We start from the raw sequence: 20,385 nt of genomic DNA, 5'->3' as shown, positions 1-20,385 counted from the left end.
ACCAACTTCCCCATAGCAGCAGTAGCAGCCTGGGGATTTTGCTGACCCAGTTTCAGACATGCTGGTGGCGGAGAAGCTGAGATCAACAGCTTTGGGATCTGTCTGAGGCACCCTCTTCCTTCCCATGGACCCTGTACAACCTCCAGCATTAGCAAGAGGGGGATCAAGCCCAAAAACACTGTCAGATCTTAAGGGCAAAGTAGCAATACTAAAAGCACAGATTTTGGTCCTCAAAGCAGCAAAATCCAGGGAAATGAAAGCCAGGCCAACGGGGCAAGAAAGGCCGCAGACCAAGAAGCTAGGAACAGGGATGAGACAGCAGTGGGGCTGGGAAGATGTGGATTCCCAGGAAAAGTCAGACCCTTGAAACAAATGGGGCCGCCCCCTCACCCTTCCCAGCTCGACCACCTTGCCAGGAGGGTCTTGGCCTGCACAGGATGAGGAATGGTGCTTTTGTCTTAGGAGTCTTGGTAATTTAATACAGCAGCCCCCAAACTTTACTTAAAAATGGCCCAGTGAACACATTTAAAAGTATAGATTCCAGGCTGGGCACGGTGGCTCATGCCTGTAATCCCAGCACTTTGGGAGGCCAACGAGGGCCAATCACTTGAGGTCAGGAGTGTGAGACCAGCGTGGCCAACATGGTGAAACCCCGTCTCCACTACAAATATATATATATAAAAAATATAAATTAGCCATATATGGTGGCAGGTGACTGTAATCCCAGCTACTCAGGAGGCTGAGGCATATAATCGTTTGAACCTTGGAGGTGGAGGTTGCAGTGAGCCGAGATCGCACCACTGCACCCCAGTCTGGGCGGCAGAGGGAGACTCTCAAAAGAAAAAAAAAGTAGATTCCAAAGATGCTAATTCAGAGGAACCTGGATTCTCCCAGGTAAACAGTGTTGGAGAAAGTAGAAGAGTCTGACTCCTCCCGCAAACGCTCCCCTAACAAACTCCTACAATCCTCTCTAGATGGACACCCCATGGATGCAGACGCGGCTCTCCATTCGTGGTGTAGCATGTCTCACTCTACCAGAAGGACGCCTTCTCCAGGGAGGATCTATGCCTCAAACAGGTTCATATCTTCTCCTGCACTTGCCATGATGTGTTGCAAATACAGGCTGAGCATCCCTAATCTGAAAATGTGAAACCTCTTGAGCCCCAACATGATGCTGCAAGCAGAAGGCTCCACAGCTGACCTTACATGACAGGCTGCTCAGGTGACACATCCCGGCCAAAACACAGTCAGCACTTTTCTTGGTGCATAAAATTATTTAAAATATTATACAAAATTATCCTCAGGCTATATGTATAAGTGATATAGGAAATAAATCTGGTGTTTAGACTTGGGATCCAAGATACCTCTTTTTTTAATATATATATATGTGTGTGTGTGTATATGTGTATATATATATGTAAATATTCCAAAATCAAAAAAAAATCACAAATCCAAAACACATCTGATCCCAAAAATTTTGGATAAGGGATACTGTATCAGGTGCTAAGAAAGTATTTACCAAGTGAATGCATTCCTTATCTACCTCTCAAAGGACGCCTGTTGACACTGCATCTTACATGTACACACAAAGATCCCTGATTCCATATGTTTGGCGTGTCAGTGCCTGGTCGCTGCCAACACTCTCTCCAGCACACATGCGAGCTTCTCTTCGCCCTGCATGTCAGCCCTATCCTGAGCAGTGTGGCAGGCAAACGTAGCAAGTCCATTTTCCAAGGTGACCAGTATGCCTCCCTTGGGGTGACACCAGACCCCAGTATGTAAGCTGTAGGTAGCTCCAAGAGACTCTGGATCCTTACAGTAACTACCCGAAAACATCTGAGTATTGCTACAGGCCAAGTGGCTGCCTGGGCTATAAGGGGTGAGATAGAGACAGGAAACGCCCTGTGAGATAAAGCCCTGGGAGATGAGCCCCCTACGCAGAAGCCTTTGTCTCCCCCACACCCACACCAAGGGCTGGGCAGGGCTGGGTGAGAGTCAGCAGAGAAGGAATTGACCCTGGGCTAAACATTAACCCTACGGCAAACATCAGGAGCCGGGACCAAGTGGTACCCTCTTCCCAGGGACGGCGAGAAGGAGGGGGTGGAGGAGCCCAGGAGAAAACAGATGGATTTCAGTGGAGCATTGATCTCACCTAGGAAGAAACCAGTTAAGATCCACACAGGAAACTCTGACCTTGCAGCCAAATCTGGATAGGCAGAAGCCAGATGTGGGACTGGAGACGAGGAGGTAACTGAGCAAAGGAGGGAAAAGGAGACTGAGGCAGACATGGGAGCTATGCAGAAGGGTAGAGAAGGGGTAGGGCTGGGCTGGGCTGGGGGCTCATCGGAAAAACTCAGGATGGGAGCCAGGAAGACCCTTCAAGTTGGGAGTAAATACAGAGGGGATACAGACAGAGGTGGAGGAGCATCGTCAGTCCTGGGGCAAGGCCAGGTGCCAGACAGGTCTCCTACCCTCTCCACTGCCCACTCCCAACACACTGAATTCCATTCCTACAAACCTTTGTTTTTTTGCCCTCTCGCTTATGCCAGCCGCTCCCCAGGCTTGGCACTATCCCTCCCTCTCCTCCACAAAGCTGCAGCCCTAACTGCAGGTGCTTCAGGCAAGCAGGGTGCTAAGTCGCAGGCAGCTGCCAGGGTTTGGGCTCTTGTGCTCTGATCTCAGAAATGCTCCTTCCTGGGCTGCCATAGAGAAGACTGCCCGCAGGAATGCCCCAGGAGGCCAAGGAAAGAAGCCCCTGGGAACTTATGCCCCGTTGGGGGCTGAGAGGGAGTAAATTTCACCCCTCCTGCCCCAACGGCCCTAGCCAGGTTGCCCCTCAACTCTGCCCTTGGCTCCCTGCTGAAGGCAAAATCCTATTTCTGCTTTTCCCTCCATCTCATGTCTACTGGGACAGCTCCCTTGATTGGAGGGCCCTGATGAATAAGACTGGGGTGGTAGACTGGAGCACTGGGGATAAGGAGGAGTACATATAATCAGGCCTGGGAGGACTCAGGGTACCTGTAGATGGCACAGCCTTCAAACCCCACTCTGCACCTGACACTCTCCTGCCACGGCCTCTCCCCGTGTCCCTGGGGTCCAGCCACTTGCCTCCGCATGACTCACTCTTTAGACCAAGCATGTTTGTCATCATGGCAATGGCTCCTCTCTGGCTAGCCATGTAAAAGGAAATGCTTTTGTCTTGTGCAGAGAGGCAGCAGGTGAAGGGGGAGGCTGGGGCATGGGCTGGGTGGTGGCTGGGCTTCCTTTCCTGCCAGACCCGGGCTGCTCCAGCGGGCCTGAATGCTCTTGCCACTATCAGCGATTCTGCAGGGCACTGGCCCTCACTGCTCTGACTCCAGCCAGGGGTTTCCTAAGCATCCCCAGGGCTGGGCTTACAATGCCTTTACCTCTCTGAAGGACTTCCGGTGAAATGAATGAGCCTCAGATACCAGAATGGCTGGAGCGCTGACCCTAGGATCCAGAGAGAGGTTATAGAGGGCCAGTCAGCAAAGCTGAGAAGGGGAGAGGGATCCTGCCTGAAGGGCAGATTCCAAGCAGCCCAGCAGAGGCAGGGCAGGAAGACGGAGCTCCCTAAAGGAACACAGAAAAGCTCCCTAAAGGAACACAGGAAACCAAGTCAACGCAGCAGAGGCAGGGCAAGGGGCTCCTGAAGAGGCGCAGATGACAGCTGTGGAGGGGTGCTGGGAGAGGAGCTTGTTCAGCTGCAGCTCCTAAGGAGGCATCTGCACATGAGAGCACGGACATGAGCACCGCACACTGAAGGAGCAGGGGTGCCCTGTTACCTGAGGGCGGACTCCCAGGGGGGCCGCATGAATCCAGGAGAGGACAGCCCCACACACTCCTCAGCAAAGAGCTCCTTGGGCGCTTGGCCTCTGAGAATGAATGATCTGAGCTAAGTGGAGAGTCAGGGATGTTTCTGTAATGCACTTGGGATGAGAGGGTGGAGGGTGAAAGGAGACAAGTGAGAATTAGTAAAGGAAGAGGAAGGACAAGGCCGGGAAAGAGAACATCCCAAGGGATGATTTAAAGAATCGCTGAGGTCCAACCGCTTCTGCACATCCCTGGCGCAGGTGGCACTATCAGAAAGCAAGGCTCCGTCATGCCCAGCTCCTCCGCTGGCTCTCGTATGTGTCATCTGAACCCCTGACTTCTGGCCCACCCCATCCTCCAGCCAGGAGACAGCTTCTGCTTCTACCCCATTGCTACACAGAGTACTCAGGCGGAGGCTAAGGGAGAAGGAATCAGGGGGAAAGGATGGCGGAGAGAAGGGGAGAAAGTAAAGCCTGTGGGAATCAGACAGAGAGGAAAACCTACCCGGGAGAGTGGAAATCAGAGAAACAAGCAAATGGTGGGAGATTAAAGGAAAGGAAAGGGGTGGAGTCAGAGAGCAAAGGGCTGAGAAGAATCCAAGGAAGCATAGGCTGAGACGAAACAAAAGGCTGAGCTAAACAGCAATAAAAAGAGCAATGACAGATGAGAAGAAGAAAGAGATTAGCAACAAGGACAGGGGCTGGCCTGTCCAAACAGGGATGTCTGAACTGTCTAACAGGCCTGCGCCACGTGGATCCTGTTCCCCTATGGGGGCCTGAATTTGTGCGATGCTGCTCAAAAAGGTGCCGGGGGAGTTGAGTGAAGGATGCTGGGGTCCCCATGACAGCTGGGCTGCAGGTCGCTCCCAGGAAGCTCAGCACTCACGCCCCTCCCCTCCTCTGAGGCCACAGACCAGGAAACCTCCTAGAAGGTAAGGGGCTGACTCAGAGATAGAAGCAGAGTCTGGCTTCTCTGCCACCCCAAGATACCTCAGCCCATAACTCCTCTCCACAACTCAGCACAGCCCACCAAATTCTGCCTTGTTTGTGGTGCTGGGCAGGTGGTGGCCAAGGCTTGCAGATCAACAGCACCCAGGACGGGCTGGTCACTGGGCAGCAGGATGTTGGCAGCTGCAGGGCTCGTGAGCACATGCCTGACTTTGAAGAAACGTCCAGCACCAAGTAGGAAAACACACACCAGCCCACACAATTGATCTGCAACCCTGTCCCTACATTAAACCCACGCCCCTCCCCTCCAGCCCATCCCCTGGCCAGAGTGCCCTCCTCAACTCTGTCCTTCACAGCCACAGCTACTCCATGCCCACGTCTCCTGCTGGAGCAGAACCTGGTGTGTCCAGGGAGGGGGCAAAGACAGCTTTTCCAGGATTCATCAGAGTTAGGTGTGAGGAGGGCAGGCTCAGAGGGTCATCTGAGGTCAGCCCCTCCACTGTGAAGTCCCCAAAGGGCAGAACACATGGCGGGGGCCAGCTGAGAGCTCAGACAGCTGCTCTGCAGGGGAAAACGTCCAAATCCCACCACCCAGTTTGTGTGACTGAGAGGCTGTGGCCTCCGCCAGGCCTGCTTACCCCACAGCAGTTTCTAGGTATGCAGCAGCTGCACAGGGCACCCCCAGGATGACCTAGACAGTGGCCCCACGCCACGCCTTCACCACAGCCCCAAGCACCAGGAGGCCTTGTAGGAAGGGCATGCTTTGCAGCTGTTGAAGGGGTCCTTGGGACAGGGGTCAAAGCCCATCACATGGGTTGACTCTTCTATCAATGGGGGAAAGTTTTCCGGCTGGATTTGCCCCGAAATGTTAAGGGAAGAAAATGAAGTTCAGACCCCCAGGCTGCCCCAGCACCAGAATTCTGTCAGGCTCTGGAATGGCCACTCCCTCCCTGATGGGTCTCCTCCTTTAGGGTTGATAGACCCTTATCTAAGAGCCTCGGTGAGGCAGTGGATACAGCTGACCACGCCTCCTCGGTCCCCTGAATGCAATCCTCCCTCTTCAAGGCTGCCTTGTCCTGCTGCAGAAAATAACCGCTGCAGCTGGTTTAGGAGTAAAGGGCCTGCTAAGGAAAGAAGTCCACAGGAAAGCCCAATCGCACCTCACACTGCTTCCCCCTCAACCTCCAACCCCCTCCCTCAATCACACCTCACACTCCTTCCCCCTAACCTCCAACCCCCTCCCTCAATCACACCTCACACTCCTTCCCCCTAACCTCCAACCCCCTCCCTCAATCGCACTTCACACTCCTTCCCCCTAACCTCCAACCCCCTCCCTCAATCGCACCTCACACTCCTTCCCCCTAACCTCCAACCCCCTCCCTCAATCGCACCCCACACCCCTTCCCCCCAACCTCCATTCCCCCTACCCCAATTGCACCCCATGCCTCTTCCCCCCAACCTCCAACCCCCTCAGGTACCCAACAAGAAGGGAAACAGGAATACTTACATTATACCAGCTCTGGCTTTTCTGAAAAGAGAAAATGAAAGAGAAGGTAGAATTAGTCAGGGAACAGATGGGGGGAAGGGCCGGGGGAAGGGTACACAGACAGCGGAGGCTGGGCAGGGAGGAGGGGTCCAAATGCAGCTGAATGCTTCCCATGTGGTTGCTCAGGAAGGGTCCTCCTTTCTCAAGGCAGTTCCAGAAAGGAGGCCCGGGAGCAGTCCATGCTGGAAGCCCACCGCGGGCGGGGTGGCAGGCAGCGGCAGCACCAGCTAGAGCTCAACCAGAAGGGAGCTGGAGCCCCATCGCAAGGTTCTGATGGGGTGAGGGGCGCACGTGGGCATTCGAGACCCAGTCCCCAAATGGGCCCTGACCAGAAGCAAAATGTGATGGCGGCCAACCCAGCCTTCTGCTCTAAGACAGCTCCCTGTAAAAGGCAGGGTGGGACACTTTCGAGGTAGACAGGGGACTACCTAAAACTCCCTCCAACTGCACTCTCAGCAGGCGGGTGAGCAAATCCCTCCTGTGCCAAAAAATGGGCTGTACCTAAACTGTGATGGTCGGGGAGTGCTTGGGGGTTCTGCATGGGGCAGGAGGTTGAAGGGTCCATTCCAACCCAGTGGTGCCATAATTCCGAACAAGCAAAATAGATCCCACCCCAGCTCCAGAACTTAGGTGTTCTCTATTCCCAGACCCAGGAGAAAGGGGACCTGAATGTCTCTCAGGGGAACAGGAGGGCTAGCTAAGATCATGCCTTGTCTGTCTTCAAGCCCTTCGGCCAGTAGTCCTTCATGTACATCCCACTTGAAAGACAGATGGACACGCAGATAGGAAAGCTCGTGTGCACATATACACATACATACTCATACGCATACACACACACGCACAAATACACACACGTACACACACACACAAACACACATACACACATGCACATGTACACACCACACATATTCACACACACATGCACACATACACACTATACACACATGCACATACACACGCACGTACACACATTCACACAGACACGCATGCACACATACACCCCACACACACGCACAAATACACGTACACACATATACACAAACACACACATACCACACACACATGCAGACATGCACATATACATGTGCACTTGCACACACACCACACATATACACACATACACACATACACACACAGGCACGCACAGAGATGTACACATATACACAGAGACACACATATACACAGACATACATTCACACACACATACACACACACACGTGCATGCACACACACACATGCCTAAGCTCCATCTCTTGGTAGAGCTCAGATTATTTGCAGTTTTAGGGGTCACTGGGTGGAATACCTTAGCTCTACCCAGAGGTCTGGATCCCCTCCACGTGGTGTTAAAGCGTCCTGACCCAGAAGGGCAGACAAGAGCAGCCATGGTCCTCGAATGTCTGCTGTGTCTAGAGGGGAGGAAGCGACTACGTACCCAAGGGTGGGTGTGTGCCCACAGTGATGACCGCTGGTCATGTGATCTATCTCCCCCATTCCACCAGAACTCTGTGAAGATGGTCCACCTTCACCCCCCACAGTGACACCAGTCCGCAGAGGAGCTGGAGGGGGCTGAGGGGCCTCGCGCGGGTGGGGCTGCTTCCCAGCAGCTTTGCCCTCACACATGCCCTCGATGGCCAGGATGTGACCAGAGGCCAATGGCAAGTCCCCCTCTGCAAGGTGCTCTCCAGGGTCACTTCCCAACAAAGCCTGTCACCACGGTCCTTCCAAAGGCCACACCCTCCCATCATAGCTTCATCCCCACCTCCAATTCAGAGGTCTCAGCAGGTAAAGGGCCCAAATCCAAACATTAAAAACTATTTTTTCCTGAGAAAGGTGTGGCCACATGGGAGTCCACAACCTGAAAACTCGCCTCTAGGCATTGCAGCCAAGGCTACCCACTTCTGGAGGAGGTAGATGGGGCAAGCAGGCTGCGTCTGGGGTCTGCGCCTAGCAATGGCTCACTTCCCGAGTCCTCACACAGAAGCCCTGATTCGGAGCCCACAGGGCAGGAGGCTGTGCGGATGTTCATTACAAAAGACACCTCCCAGCAGTGGGAAGATGCGCTCTGGGAGCGGCCCGCCCCGGCGGCCCCACAGTCTCCTCAACTGCAACCCAGGTCATGAGATCTGCTTCACAACGGAGAAACCATCTCCCAAGCTCCCAGCTCCTCGTATCAATGCCGTGACCTTCATATAAGGCACTAGCAGGAAAGGGGGCAATAGGAACATGGGCTGACAGGGGGACCCCAGATGCCTGTGACTCCTCCTGCACGGGGCTCCCTCCTGCCCCAGGTAGATAGAAGTAGATGGCCCCTTTGCATGGGCTGGCACGTCGGCGCCTGTGCCTTCCAAATCTGTGTGGAACAAAGTATGAGGGTCACACACAGCCTCAGGCAGGGAAGCCAGTCGTGTCTCTAACCTGCCCTGTGATGCCCTTGTATCTAATGTTTGCTCTTTTGTAAAGGGTGGATAAGAACAATGTTTAAAGAACTGAAAAGAAACGTGAAAGATACCAAGGAGCAGGACTGTGCTGAGGCTCTGCCCTGAACCAGCAATCTCCAGGTGGCTTCTTACATGCTGCTGCTGAGGGGCCACAGGAACAATGGGTCTCCCCTCCAGCCACGTCCAAAGCAGCCCCCGAGCCTGTCCACTGTGGGCAGGGGTCCCCAAACTCTGCCCAGCCTGTTGGAGGCACATTCAATGCCTGTGGTTCTGCATTCCCACAAATGAGTCCCAGAGGTGCTGCCAGACAGGGGCAGGGAAGTCAGAGGAGCTGCAGGCCTCTGAGGGTGAGGAGGGGCGCCCCTCGTCGTCTGGCTTTAGTTTGCTGTAGAGCCCCTACCTGGAGGACCAGGTCCGAGGGAAGGAAGGCACAGAACCAGGGAGCAGCGATGGAGGCTTCTCTGACAGCTTATAATAAATGGATTTGGCCAAAGAGGAGGAAGGGAGTCAGGACAAAGACACAGCTGTTGGGGACACGCTCATTTCTATCATTTTCCCTAGAAGGTCTGAAAAGCAAGCACTTATCGGAATGCAAGGCCCCTGGAAACAGACCCAGGTTACTGGGAGGTGGTTTCCAGAAACATCTCGCACTGCAAAGGCTCTGGGAGTCTGGAAGATTAAGGTGCGGGGTGTGGCGGGGGGCGGGCAGGGACTAGGGGAGCTCTACATTTAGTAGGAGTTAGAAATAAAAAACAATTCTTACTTTGATCAGGTTAAGTCTGTCATACTGGAAAGAAAATCACAAAAATTAGGTTTGAAAAAAAAGGAAAGTCAAAGGAGGGTCAGTGCCACGGCGCGAGGGCGATGCCCGCGCCGCGGCGGGAGGGCGGGAGGCGTGCAGCTGGGCAGGAGCAGCCGTGATTTGCCGCACCTGCTGCGCCCGCCCTCAGGGCAGGTGGGAGAGCGGTAGAATGGCCCCTCGCTCCCTCTGGTGGCCACAGGCTGTCACTACAGGGCGGAAGCTGGGCAGCAGCACAAACTCATCGGGAAGGAAGTGCTGGGGCAGGGCTGCGCCTAGGAGGGCTCGCCCCGGGCTGCACAGTGATGGATCCAGAGGGGTCGGGCCTTAGCGATCACCTGGTGCCATGCCTACATAGTAGCAAATGAGGAAACTGAGGCCCAGAGAAGAAAAGAAAGATCCCGTGCATGGGACCCAGGGAGAAGCAGAGGCACTGGCCAGCTTGCCCAAAAAATATAAGGCATGGTGTCCTCTGGGGTAGCCAGGAGACAGGGAGTGAGGTGGACTAGCTACAACAGTATCAGTAAAAACAGCTATGAAATGACTTGCTGGGAATACATGTGATTAACCCCAGAAGAAGTTCCACTGGGGAGGGGCATGTCCCCATCCCGCTACCAGACCCTCCTCTTTTCGCTGCACCATCTGCTCCAGGCCCTGGCCTTCAAAGAGCCTAATTCCCCTACTGGTTCTAGTGTTCCTCTTCTGAAGTCTGTGTGTCCCGCACATGCACGTCCCAGACCAATACAGCGGCTCCCAGCTCCACCTGGGATACTACGGTGTCCCTCCTCGCACAAGCCCGTCCTATTTTAACTCCATTGAAAGGATGGCAGGGCAGGTGTCAATGGCAATGATCAGTGGGAGAATGAGGTGGGGAAGTGGGGATGTGTCTGCCAGGGATGGGCGTGACATCCACCCAATCTCCCAGGAGAAAGGAGACCTGCACTCACCCCAGCCCCTCCCTCCTCAGTTCCTACGAAAAGGCCCAGATTGGCTCCTGATTCCTGCTTGGCTCTCAGTCCCTTCATTATGTCTCCTTTTAGCCTCTCCAAAATCCCACTCAGAATTCTACCTGGTCCCTGACGCCTGTCCTGGCTACCCCATTCAAATGATTCATCCTGCCTCATTTACAGAACTTACAGAACAGAGCTTACAGAACATCCCCAGCCACTCAAGAGTCAGGCTTGGGGTGTACAGAGTCTGGATGGAAAAGTGTGCAGGAGCGGGGAGCGGGGAGCCCGATGCCCGTGTCAGGCCATATCCTTCCTCTTGCCAACTGAGCCTCGAGCACCCACTAGTCCCACATCAAGCCAGAGGTGGGAGACACTCAAGAGGGGCTGCCACAGGGCATTTCAAAACCCCATCCCCAGATGTCAGACATGCCTGCACCTGCCAAGCTGCTGGAACCCACAGAAATCTCCTGCTGGCTTCCTCGCTCCAGGTGAAGTTCCTCCTCCCCTGTCCACTGCCGGCGACGGCCATTTAAAATCCTCAGAGCCAAGATATGCATTTAGTCTGAAGGTCACAGACTACAGGATTAGCCGTGTTGCCCCTTGTCCTTCCCTCAGGAAAGGGAACCAGCTGTTCACCCTCCTCCTCCCCAAAGCTCTGAGAGGCTTGGGACTATTAAGTCATCCTCGGCTTCCCCTTCTTCAGGCTGCATCCCACCCCCTTGGCCCATGGGCCTTGCTGTTCCCCAACACCTACCGCTCACCCTCCACTCACTGCATGTTCTCCTAGGGCCTCAGAATTCCTGGGATCCCGGGAAAGACTCTGGCACCAACCACATCTTTCCAGGGTCTGCCAATGTTTGCCAACCTCCAGGCATTGGCACCCCACCCTCTGGGAGAAGAGCTCCCCACTCTGATCATGATTCAGGATCCTAAGCACTCCATGAGCCCCAGTCTGGGCAGTGGGTAGAAACGCTAAGGGGTGCCCAGGCTGAGCAGCTCTCGAGTGGATAGGAACAGAGCATGCACGCAGAGCTCCTGAGGGCGTGGCTGCTGCACCAAGGAACTCATTGACCTGAACCCCTGCCCCTCAATCAGCACAGCCCTCCTGCCATCCTCACTCACCACTGCTGGGCAATCCAGAATCAACCACCAAAGGGGAGGGGCCTGCAATATGACCAGATGGGGTCTCCTGCCCCAAAGGAATGAAACTAATGCCAAGCAGGACTCTGTTTCTCAACCGCACCATATAAGGAGGGAATAAACTCCCAGCCAGAGGCAGTGTCCAGGGAGCAGGCAGACATGGGTGCAGGGTGGGGAGTGGGGGAGGGTCTGTACTCCGACATCAGGTGCAGTGAAAATGGGCCTTCAATGACTTCTAAGCCAGCCTGCCGGGGGACAGTGGGGCCGGCCCTTCTGGGAAGGGGACCAAGCAGGATATAAGGGCCAGAATTGGCAGGGCCAAGGGAGGGGGTGCTGAGCACTACAGACAGATCGACACTAGAGGGGAGATAAAAGGACAGAGACAAAAGATGGCTTACTTTTGAGAGGCGCTTGTGAGACTAAGACCATGCATGCAAAGAAGGTATTTGGGAAATGGTGGGGAAGAAGAGGAAGAACAAGAAATCAAAAAACAAATTCAAGTGGGAAGCCAGCTCCCATGCCTCCCAGGGGTCCCCAATTACCCCTTCCCAGGCCCTGGGGGTCCCAGGGTGAAGAAAAGCTTCCTGAAGGAGCCCCTGGACAAAGACATCTCCTGTTCCCCAGAGGACCGAGGGTGGGGGAGGACATCTCTGGGGAACCATAACTAGCCCAGGGCCCCCACCCCCCGGGCCTATTTTGGGCCTATCCATGGGCCAAGGGCCCCGGTACTCAGGCGGCAGTGCTGACATCCTTGGGAGGATGGAGAGGCCCTGCCACCCTCCTCTCTGCCAGGTGAGTAGCAAGTGGATTAGTGCAAAGGTAAGGCAGGAATGACGGCCAGGGAGGAAGTTAAAAAGAGCATTCTGCAAGGTTCCCTGAGGACTCTCCCTAGCAGTATAGCTGTCCCAAATAATGTTCCCTTCTACCCCCCGCTCCAGGGACCAAATTTGAAAACGGTAGCAGGAATAAGCAGATGACCCCCTAATGATTCCCAGAGCATCTCCCCTCCAAAGCTAAAAAAAAATATGAGCCTCCCTACCTCGCCCAGCCCGCCAAGAATGCTTAGCGGGGAAGACACTGAACTAGGGTGTCTCCTGCCTGTCCCGCCTCACCTCACTGGATAACGACTGTCTCTGGGCCGTCAGGGCTGTTAATCACGTGAGGACCCTGCAGGTGTTCTCCAGCTCACCACCCCAGTATCGCTCCTGCAGCCCCTGACAAGGAGGTACCGCCTCCAATGGGGTCCCGCTCACCTTGGAATTTTTGCCGCCGCTCCGGCCGGACTGGGAGGAGCAGCTGCGCTGCACGCCCTGCTCCGGCGTGGACGGGGACTTGTCCGAGGAGTGATCTGAGCCCTTCTCCACCATGGTGTCTCCGTCCTGGTTCTGCGGGGTTGGCGAGCGAGACCGCTTCCGGAGGATGGGCGAGCAGGCCGGAGTGCTGCGGTTGGAGTTACTGGCAGTGCTGCAGCGGCAGATGGAGAGAGGGAGCGGGGTGGAAAGAGAAGGAGGAGGAAAGGCAGGCAGTCAGTGATCGAGGCCAAGGACAAGTCCAAAGGAGCCAGCTCAGGGAGCCAGGTGAGGGGCTGGGGAGAAACCGGGAGAGGGGCCCAGGCTGCGGCTTGCCGCACCGTAATACTGCCGCTGGCCACGGGAGGGCAGCAGTGCCCATGTGCCATGGGCACAGTGTCAGTGCCATGACACAGACGCAGGAGGCCAATGGGCAACTGACATTTAGACATGCATCCATCCATCTGTCCGTCCAACCCATTATTGTTTGAGCCCCTATGATACGCCAAAAATTGTCTGGGGCATATAGAATTTAATACTTGAAAGGCTCACTGGAGACCATCCAATATAATCGGCTCATTTTATACATGCTGCAAATGCAAAGCTTCTATATTTTGTTCAGACATTTTTGTTCATGACAATAACAAGTACAATCCTGTTTTTCACAGCCTTCACGTACGCATTATTGCTTAAAACATTCCACCAAGGGAGTAATGGCAAGTACCATAATCCCTATGTTAAAAAATGAAGACCAATGCCTGGCAGAGGGACGCTAAATGCCCGCTGATCACAGAGGGCTTTGGAAACAAAGTGCGCCTCTTCTGATTTGTAACTCACCCGCACCATATTATTTGCTTGTAAGGAAGCCATGTGGGTTCCTGCTTCCTCTGCCCGGGTGGAAGATGCGCACAGCCGAAGTTCTCACATTCCATATCCCCATATCCCAACATTTATTCCCAATAAGTACCTTGTACTTCCCACAGGACCAAATCCACTTACACCAAGGCTTATAAACTACAAATAAAATATTGACTATTTGATATTTCACCTCTGTTTTCAATGGACTAGAAAAAGAGATGAGAGACAGAGGGGAGAGAGAAACCGAATGCAGTTAAATGTTTGCTTTGCTTGCGAGAGTGGAGAAAGGAAAGAGATGGAGAAAGGGAGAGGCTAAGGAGAAAGTGCCAGCAGAAATGGGAAGGAAAGGAAATGTGAGATTGGAAAGCCAAAGAAGCATGGGGCCGGAGGGGTGTCCTGCCCACCCACTCAGCAATCTCTCTGCCGGGTCAGGCTTCAGGAACACCCTGGACCCCGCTGCAGGCTGCATCCCAGCCTTCCCTTGGGGAGTGGGGTGCAGGGCTGGGGACACTGTCATTTGCATGAAGATGCAGCTGTGACCTCAGATGTTCCATTGGCCCCATTTGCAATGAAAACCATGCCCCTTTCAGCAAAACCTTCCACCTGGGCATCCTTAGCAGAGAGAAGGGAACAAATTCCAAGAGCCTAACCCAGCAAGTGTGGGCAGAAGGGAAGCTGGGGGCAGGCAGTGGGGTAACTTTTGGAAGGAAACTGATAAAAGAAAAAAAAAAAGGAGACCAGAGAAAAGGAAGATAAATGTGTCCCAAATATGTATGGAGAAAAGCAAGGCCCAATGTTCCACTGCATCCTAAAACAGAATTTACATGTAAAATCTCATTCCTAATACCAACAATAATTGTTATTGGGGGAGGTCCATTTTTGCCCCACCCATTCCTTATCCTTACCCTCTAAACTCGTTTGCTACCATAAACCCTGGAGAAAGGAAGGTACATTCCTTTTCTTTGGTTGGAAATGCCAGGCCATGGGGCTGGTGGCAGGCAGATGCCTGAGTGCACAACCCCTTGGGAAGCGTGGAGAGCAGGTGCCAATACACATCTTTCTGGGGTAAGCCTCCTTGCTCGAGGGCCAACTCCAGCCCACAGCCACATATTCAAAGGTTTAAACTGTCTTCCGGGATTATATTACTAAAACAATGGGGACCTCTACCCTCTAGCCCCAACTATAGTAGTTTGCTCAAAAAAGAACTAGAGAAGTTGAGAGTGGTGGCATGAGCTGTAATCCCAGCTACTTGGAAGGCTCAGGCAGGAGGATCATTTGAGACCACGAGTTTGAGACCAGCCTGGGCAACATAGTGAGATTCTGTCTCAAAAGAACTAGAAAAGGGATGACAATCAAACACATGCCTATCAGACACAATGGCCCCACAGCCGTTGTGTATTTTCCTTAGATGAGGGACATCTTCACAAATTCCAGACCCTGGAATGGTAAAGAGATGCCTTCATCCTTCCCCAAACCCAGAATCCCTGCTAACTGGCTTCAAGCAAGAGGTAGGCAACACATTCTAACCTGGAGGCAACTGACTCCAACTATCCAAAACCACATGAATCTCACATGAAATGATCCAAGCATGAGAACTCCTCACCGCCCAGCAGCCCCACTTCAGCCCACCCTCCACATACCATGCAAAGATCTACACACCTAAAATGCTGCCCTCAACACATCAGCCAATAAACAACTTACACCGTCTCTCTGGTCTTAAGGCTGCTGATCATCTGTGCAGTTCTTGGAAACTTCTCCCTGATGACACGCACCTCTCTTCTACTCCTCTGCCTGTCTCGACTCTTGCCACCCAGCCTGACATTAATCCTTCCCTAAAGGTGAGTCTGTCACTTCCCTGGCCGTCTCCAGGTTTCTCTAACTCCAACCAGGCAGAGACTCCTCTACCTGCTTCCGGCCCTGGTCACAGTCGCTAGCCTAACCCAACCACCAGCTGCCAGGCGGAGGCTTCCTCCAGATGATGTCTCGTGAGCGCCTCACACTGAATACAGAGCTGGACATCTTTCCTTCCAGATCTCCTCCCATGACCGCCCATTCTTGATGGCAATTTCACTACCAGGTTTCTCAGGCCGCAGAGCCCTCGCTTCCATCTCACTCCATAAAAAAGGAGTCACTGAATTCCACTAATTCTATTTCTACAAAGTTTTCTACCTCATCCTTCCCTTCCTTCCCCAGGGCCCCAGTTCAGGTTCAAGGAATTCTGCCCACCCTCTTCCAATAAAGAGCCGGTTAAGTGGTCTTCTCTGCCTCCTTTTCTTCTTCCTACTCACTCACAGCTGTGTCATTAATCTTTCTAAATACAAGCCCAACACCTTACTATGCTCTACTAGCTCCCACATTAAAGTCCAAAATCCTCAAAATGGAATCTAAAGTTCTCTGCTAAAAGTAAATGACACCTCTATGCTTTTTCTCTCCTTATATGCTCTTAAAGGGCTTGCATATTCCACACTTACACACTTTCCCCCAATTCCCTTAATATACATGCTCTTTCTCCTGCCTCCAAACTCCCATACGACTCACTACTTGAGCCGAAAGAGCCCTTGCCCTCCTCATCTTGCTGCTGGAGTCCTGCTCATTCTGTTTGTTGTTGTTGTTGTTTGTTTTGTTTTTTGTTTTTTGCTTTTCCTGTTCATTCTTCAAGACCCATCTCAAATCCCACTTGCTCCAAAAAGCTTTTCCACACCTCTCCCACAGAGCTGACCAAAGCATTGAACGCACATAGCCTGGTATGAAGGACCTACAAACTCCTGGAGGCACAGCCCTCTGCACGCCCCACACGGCCCAGCAGGGCTGTGTCAGTGGCATGTGTTCCACTGAGCTGAATCCCACCCTAGTGACAGTCTTCACCCCCTTGGCTTTACCAATCCCGAATATCAAGATGGCTCGCAAATCTGTACCTTCAACCTGCTAATATTCATCAAAATAGCTAAACATTATTGAGTGTTCATGTGCTCCTGGTGTAGCACCAAGTACTTATTAAATATTATTTCATTTAATCCCCAACCAACCCATGAAGCTGCAACGAATAGTATTGTTAGTCCCATTTTTCAGGTGATAAATTTGGATTCTTGACAGATTAAGTAATGCACCCAAAGTCACACAGATGGATGGGAGGCAGGGCAAGATTTCAAACATAGGCCTATCTGATTGTCAAGCTCATTCTCAGAAGCAGGCATGCAGTCGTGTTTGTTTGCCGGGTGGATAGAAAGATAGACAGATGGAAAGACAGTGGGTAGCTGGGTGAGTACAAAGAAAGAAGGAATCAACTTCCTGCCTCCAGGCTTCAATCCATTCTCTCTTTTCCTGTCAAAGTGAACTTTCTAAAAAGAGGATTTGGCATTTTTTTCATCCTTTTTGATGACCCCTATAATTTCCCACCCTCTGTGGAATAAAACCTGAACTCTAGACTATATGTTCCTCAATTATCTCACTCAGCCCACCTCTGAAAACCCCAACACTGGCTACCTTTCCAACACACCTCTGCCTCAGCCATCAGGGTCTATCTGCACCTCTGTGTCAGCCATCAGGGTCTATCTGTGCCTCTGTGTCAGCCATCAGGGTCTATGTGCACCTCTGCCTCAGCCATCAGGGTCTATCTGCACCTCTGTGTCAGCCATCAGGGTCTATCTGCACCTCTGCCTCAGTCATCGGGGTCTATCCGCACCTCTGTGTCAGCCATCAGGGTCTATCTGTGCCTCTGTATCAGCCATCGGGGTCTATCTGTGCCTCTGTATCAGCCATCGGGGTCTATCTGCACCTCTGCCTCAGTCATCGGGGTCTATCTGCACCTCTGCCTCAGCCATCAGGGTCTATCTGTGCCTCTGTGTCGGCCATCGGGGTCTATCTGTGCCTCACCCTCAGCCATCAGGGTCTATCTGCACCTCTGTGTCAGCCATCGGGGTCTATCTGTGCCTCTGCCTCAGCCATCGGGGTCTATCTGTGCCTCTGCCTCAGTCATGGGGGTCTGTCTGCAGATCCTTTTACCATGCACACTCACTCTTCCATGTCTCCATGTCTTAGCAATCTCTTTCTCTCTCTCTGTCTCTCTCTCTCTCTCTTTCCCTCTGTCCCTCCAATCACCTGATGGACATCTACACTTCCAGACTAAGCCCACATATACCCGTTATGTGTCCCCACCCGGTGCTCTACCTCCACTCTGATCCTTCTCTATAAAAGAAGAAATGTTTGCAGTTCTAGTTCTAAGTCAGCAAAGTCAGCACTAAACTTGCTAGAGTCCCGAAACTCCTACAAGATAACCCATTATCCCATAGATTTGGATGTCCTGCTGAGCAAATAAAACCAATTCCTGAGTATCTTCTAACATATACATAACATAAAGTTTCAAACAAACTTTATAATGTGCCATTCATCTGACCCTGCCACCATTATTCATAACAGGATTTCAAAATCTTGGGATTTAAGAGCTAAAAATAAAAAAGACCTTACATTTGCTGTAGGGATGGAATGAAGGCTGGTGTTAGATGGGCTATGGGACTAAGACTCCCTCCCAGAGGTTAGGGTTAGTATATTCAACCGTCAACTTCACATGTAAGAAACCTGAGTCTAGCGGGTTAAATGCCTGGACAAGGTGATATGACTTTGGATCTGGCTCTTCAGTTCCACAAATATCTCCTGGCATAATATGAGGCATTCAAGTTCATTTTTGTGAATAAGAAAGGATCTGTGTGCTTGGGACATTACTAGTCAGGAAGAGCTGGGGGCCTATTCTTCTCGTGTTAATATAGTCAGTAAGTGGGATGATAGAAGAGACTAAAGGAAAAAGAGAAATGCTGCCTTGAGGATGTGGCACTTGTGCTAGATTCAGAAAATGTGTTGGAGCTAGCCAGGTGAAAGGTATGGGGTTCAAGGAGGGCATGGTAGGAGAGAAGAGAATGTGGGGGGGTGGCAGACAGCACGAACAAGGGTGAAAAGGCATAAAACAGCATGGGATATATCGAACACTGACAGAAACCATGTGTCACCAAGTATAACATGCTTCAGCTGATGTTTTAGAGATTCCTGTAATCATCAGCTCTCACTCATAATAGGCCCTCTAAGACCCCCACCAGCCACCTTTAAGCCATGGCAGGGGCCCCAGAGGTCATTCATTTATTCCCCCATTTCCCCTATTTTTAAAAATCTCCAACACAGGCTATTGCTGTCCTCCCCTGGTTACCTTACTAGCAAACAGTACTCCCTGAAGTCTGACCACAGTATCTCATGCTACCTACGGTTCGATCCTACCTCCTATAGTTAGGTCCAGCTGATGTCCTTGAGAAAAGGGAAGTAGAGAAAGAAGACAAGGACTCTTCAGGCTTTCTTCAGTGACCCTCTGCAGCATCCCTGCCCCCACCCCCACCCCCCACGCCCATCTCAGACACAGTGGCCGCTACACCACTTTGCTTGGCTTTCTTCCTCGTCCTTATCCCCGGTGTGGTCCTGTAGGCACAAGGCAGACCTTGTCAGCAAGCCAGCTCCCTGATCAGCTAACCGTGCATTTTGCAGAATCCTGAGAAGAGCAGAATAGTTAGTTGGCGTTCCGGGGTGCCTCACTTGAGTTAACTTGTTTGCCTTCAGAGAAAATCATTTCTGCCCCAGATATTGCAAAATATATACCTGTCTCTCTGTCCCCTGGTGCCTCCACCTGTTTGGACTGCAGCTGCTCCTTCCTACTTCCCTCTGCAGTGCACGCCCTGGCTGCCCCAGCCCTGGCGCGTTCCCAATCAGACTCTCAGCCCCGCTTCCCACACCTGAACACTGCAATGAAGTGCTGACTTCACTGTTTCTTCTAAGCCCAGCCCTACAGTGACCTGGATGATCAAATGTATGGCTGTAATCATCTCAGTGCCAGGAGCACTGGTAATGAGAGATACAAACACCTATCTCATAGGACTATTGTGTTAAATGAAATAACCTAAGTAAACGATTTAGCACAGTGCTTGGTACACTCCATAAATATTTTTGAGCTGCTGCTATCATTAAGAAGGCTCTTGGCTGGGCGCCGTGGCTCACACCTGTAATCCCAGAACTTTGGGAGGCCGAGGTGGGCGGATCACTTGAGATCAGGAGTTTGAGACCAGCCTGACCAACAGGGTGAAACCCCATCTCTACTGAAAATACCAAAATTAGCTAAGCATGGTGGTGCACACCTGTAATCCCAGCTACTCAGGAGGCTGAAGCAAGAGAATCACTTGAACCCAGGAGGTGGAGGTTTCAGGGAGCCGAGATTGTGCTACTGCACTGTAGCCTGGGGGACAGAGCAAGACTCCATCTCAAAAACAAACAAACAAACAAACAAACAAACAAACAAAAAGACTCTTGTTCCTCTCTGTAAAATATGGAGTAAATATCCTCGTCCCCTTTCCTCAGAGGCTTTGATGCTCCCAAGCACCACTTCCCATAGTAGGAACCAGGAACACAAAGGATGCTTCCTTAACATGCAGAATCCCAGCCTTCACCTGACATCACGCCCCACTCCCCCAATAAATGAAACTTTCCAGTGGATGGCCTTAGGAATCTGCATTTCAAAATAAGTATCACAGTTCATTCTGAAGCACTTTGAAGGTTGA

The 20,385-nt window shown here is 52.2% G+C and overlaps 1 protein-coding gene across 16 annotated transcripts in view; it reads right to left on the bottom strand.

The window, feature by feature from the left end:
- GRAMD1B (GRAM domain containing 1B) overlaps positions 1 to 20,385 on the bottom strand; it is a 269,048-nt gene that overhangs the window by 33,149 nt on the left and 215,514 nt on the right. For all 16 annotated transcript variants that reach the window (XM_015115996.3, XM_077964549.1, XM_077964551.1 and 13 more), the window contains 2 exons: positions 12,905 to 13,115; positions 6,286 to 6,306 (listed from right to left, as the gene is read on the bottom strand). In XM_015115996.3, coding sequence (XP_014971482.1) covers positions 6,286 to 6,306; positions 12,905 to 13,115 — 232 coding nt within the window. The remainder of the gene's footprint in view (positions 1 to 6,285; positions 6,307 to 12,904; positions 13,116 to 20,385) is intronic.

This window comes from Macaca mulatta, chromosome 14 (genome assembly GCF_049350105.2).
Source record: "Macaca mulatta isolate MMU2019108-1 chromosome 14, T2T-MMU8v2.0, whole genome shotgun sequence".
Lineage (NCBI taxonomy): Eukaryota > Metazoa > Chordata > Mammalia > Primates > Cercopithecidae > Macaca > Macaca mulatta.
This window is presented reverse-complemented; position numbering and strand designations above follow the sequence as displayed.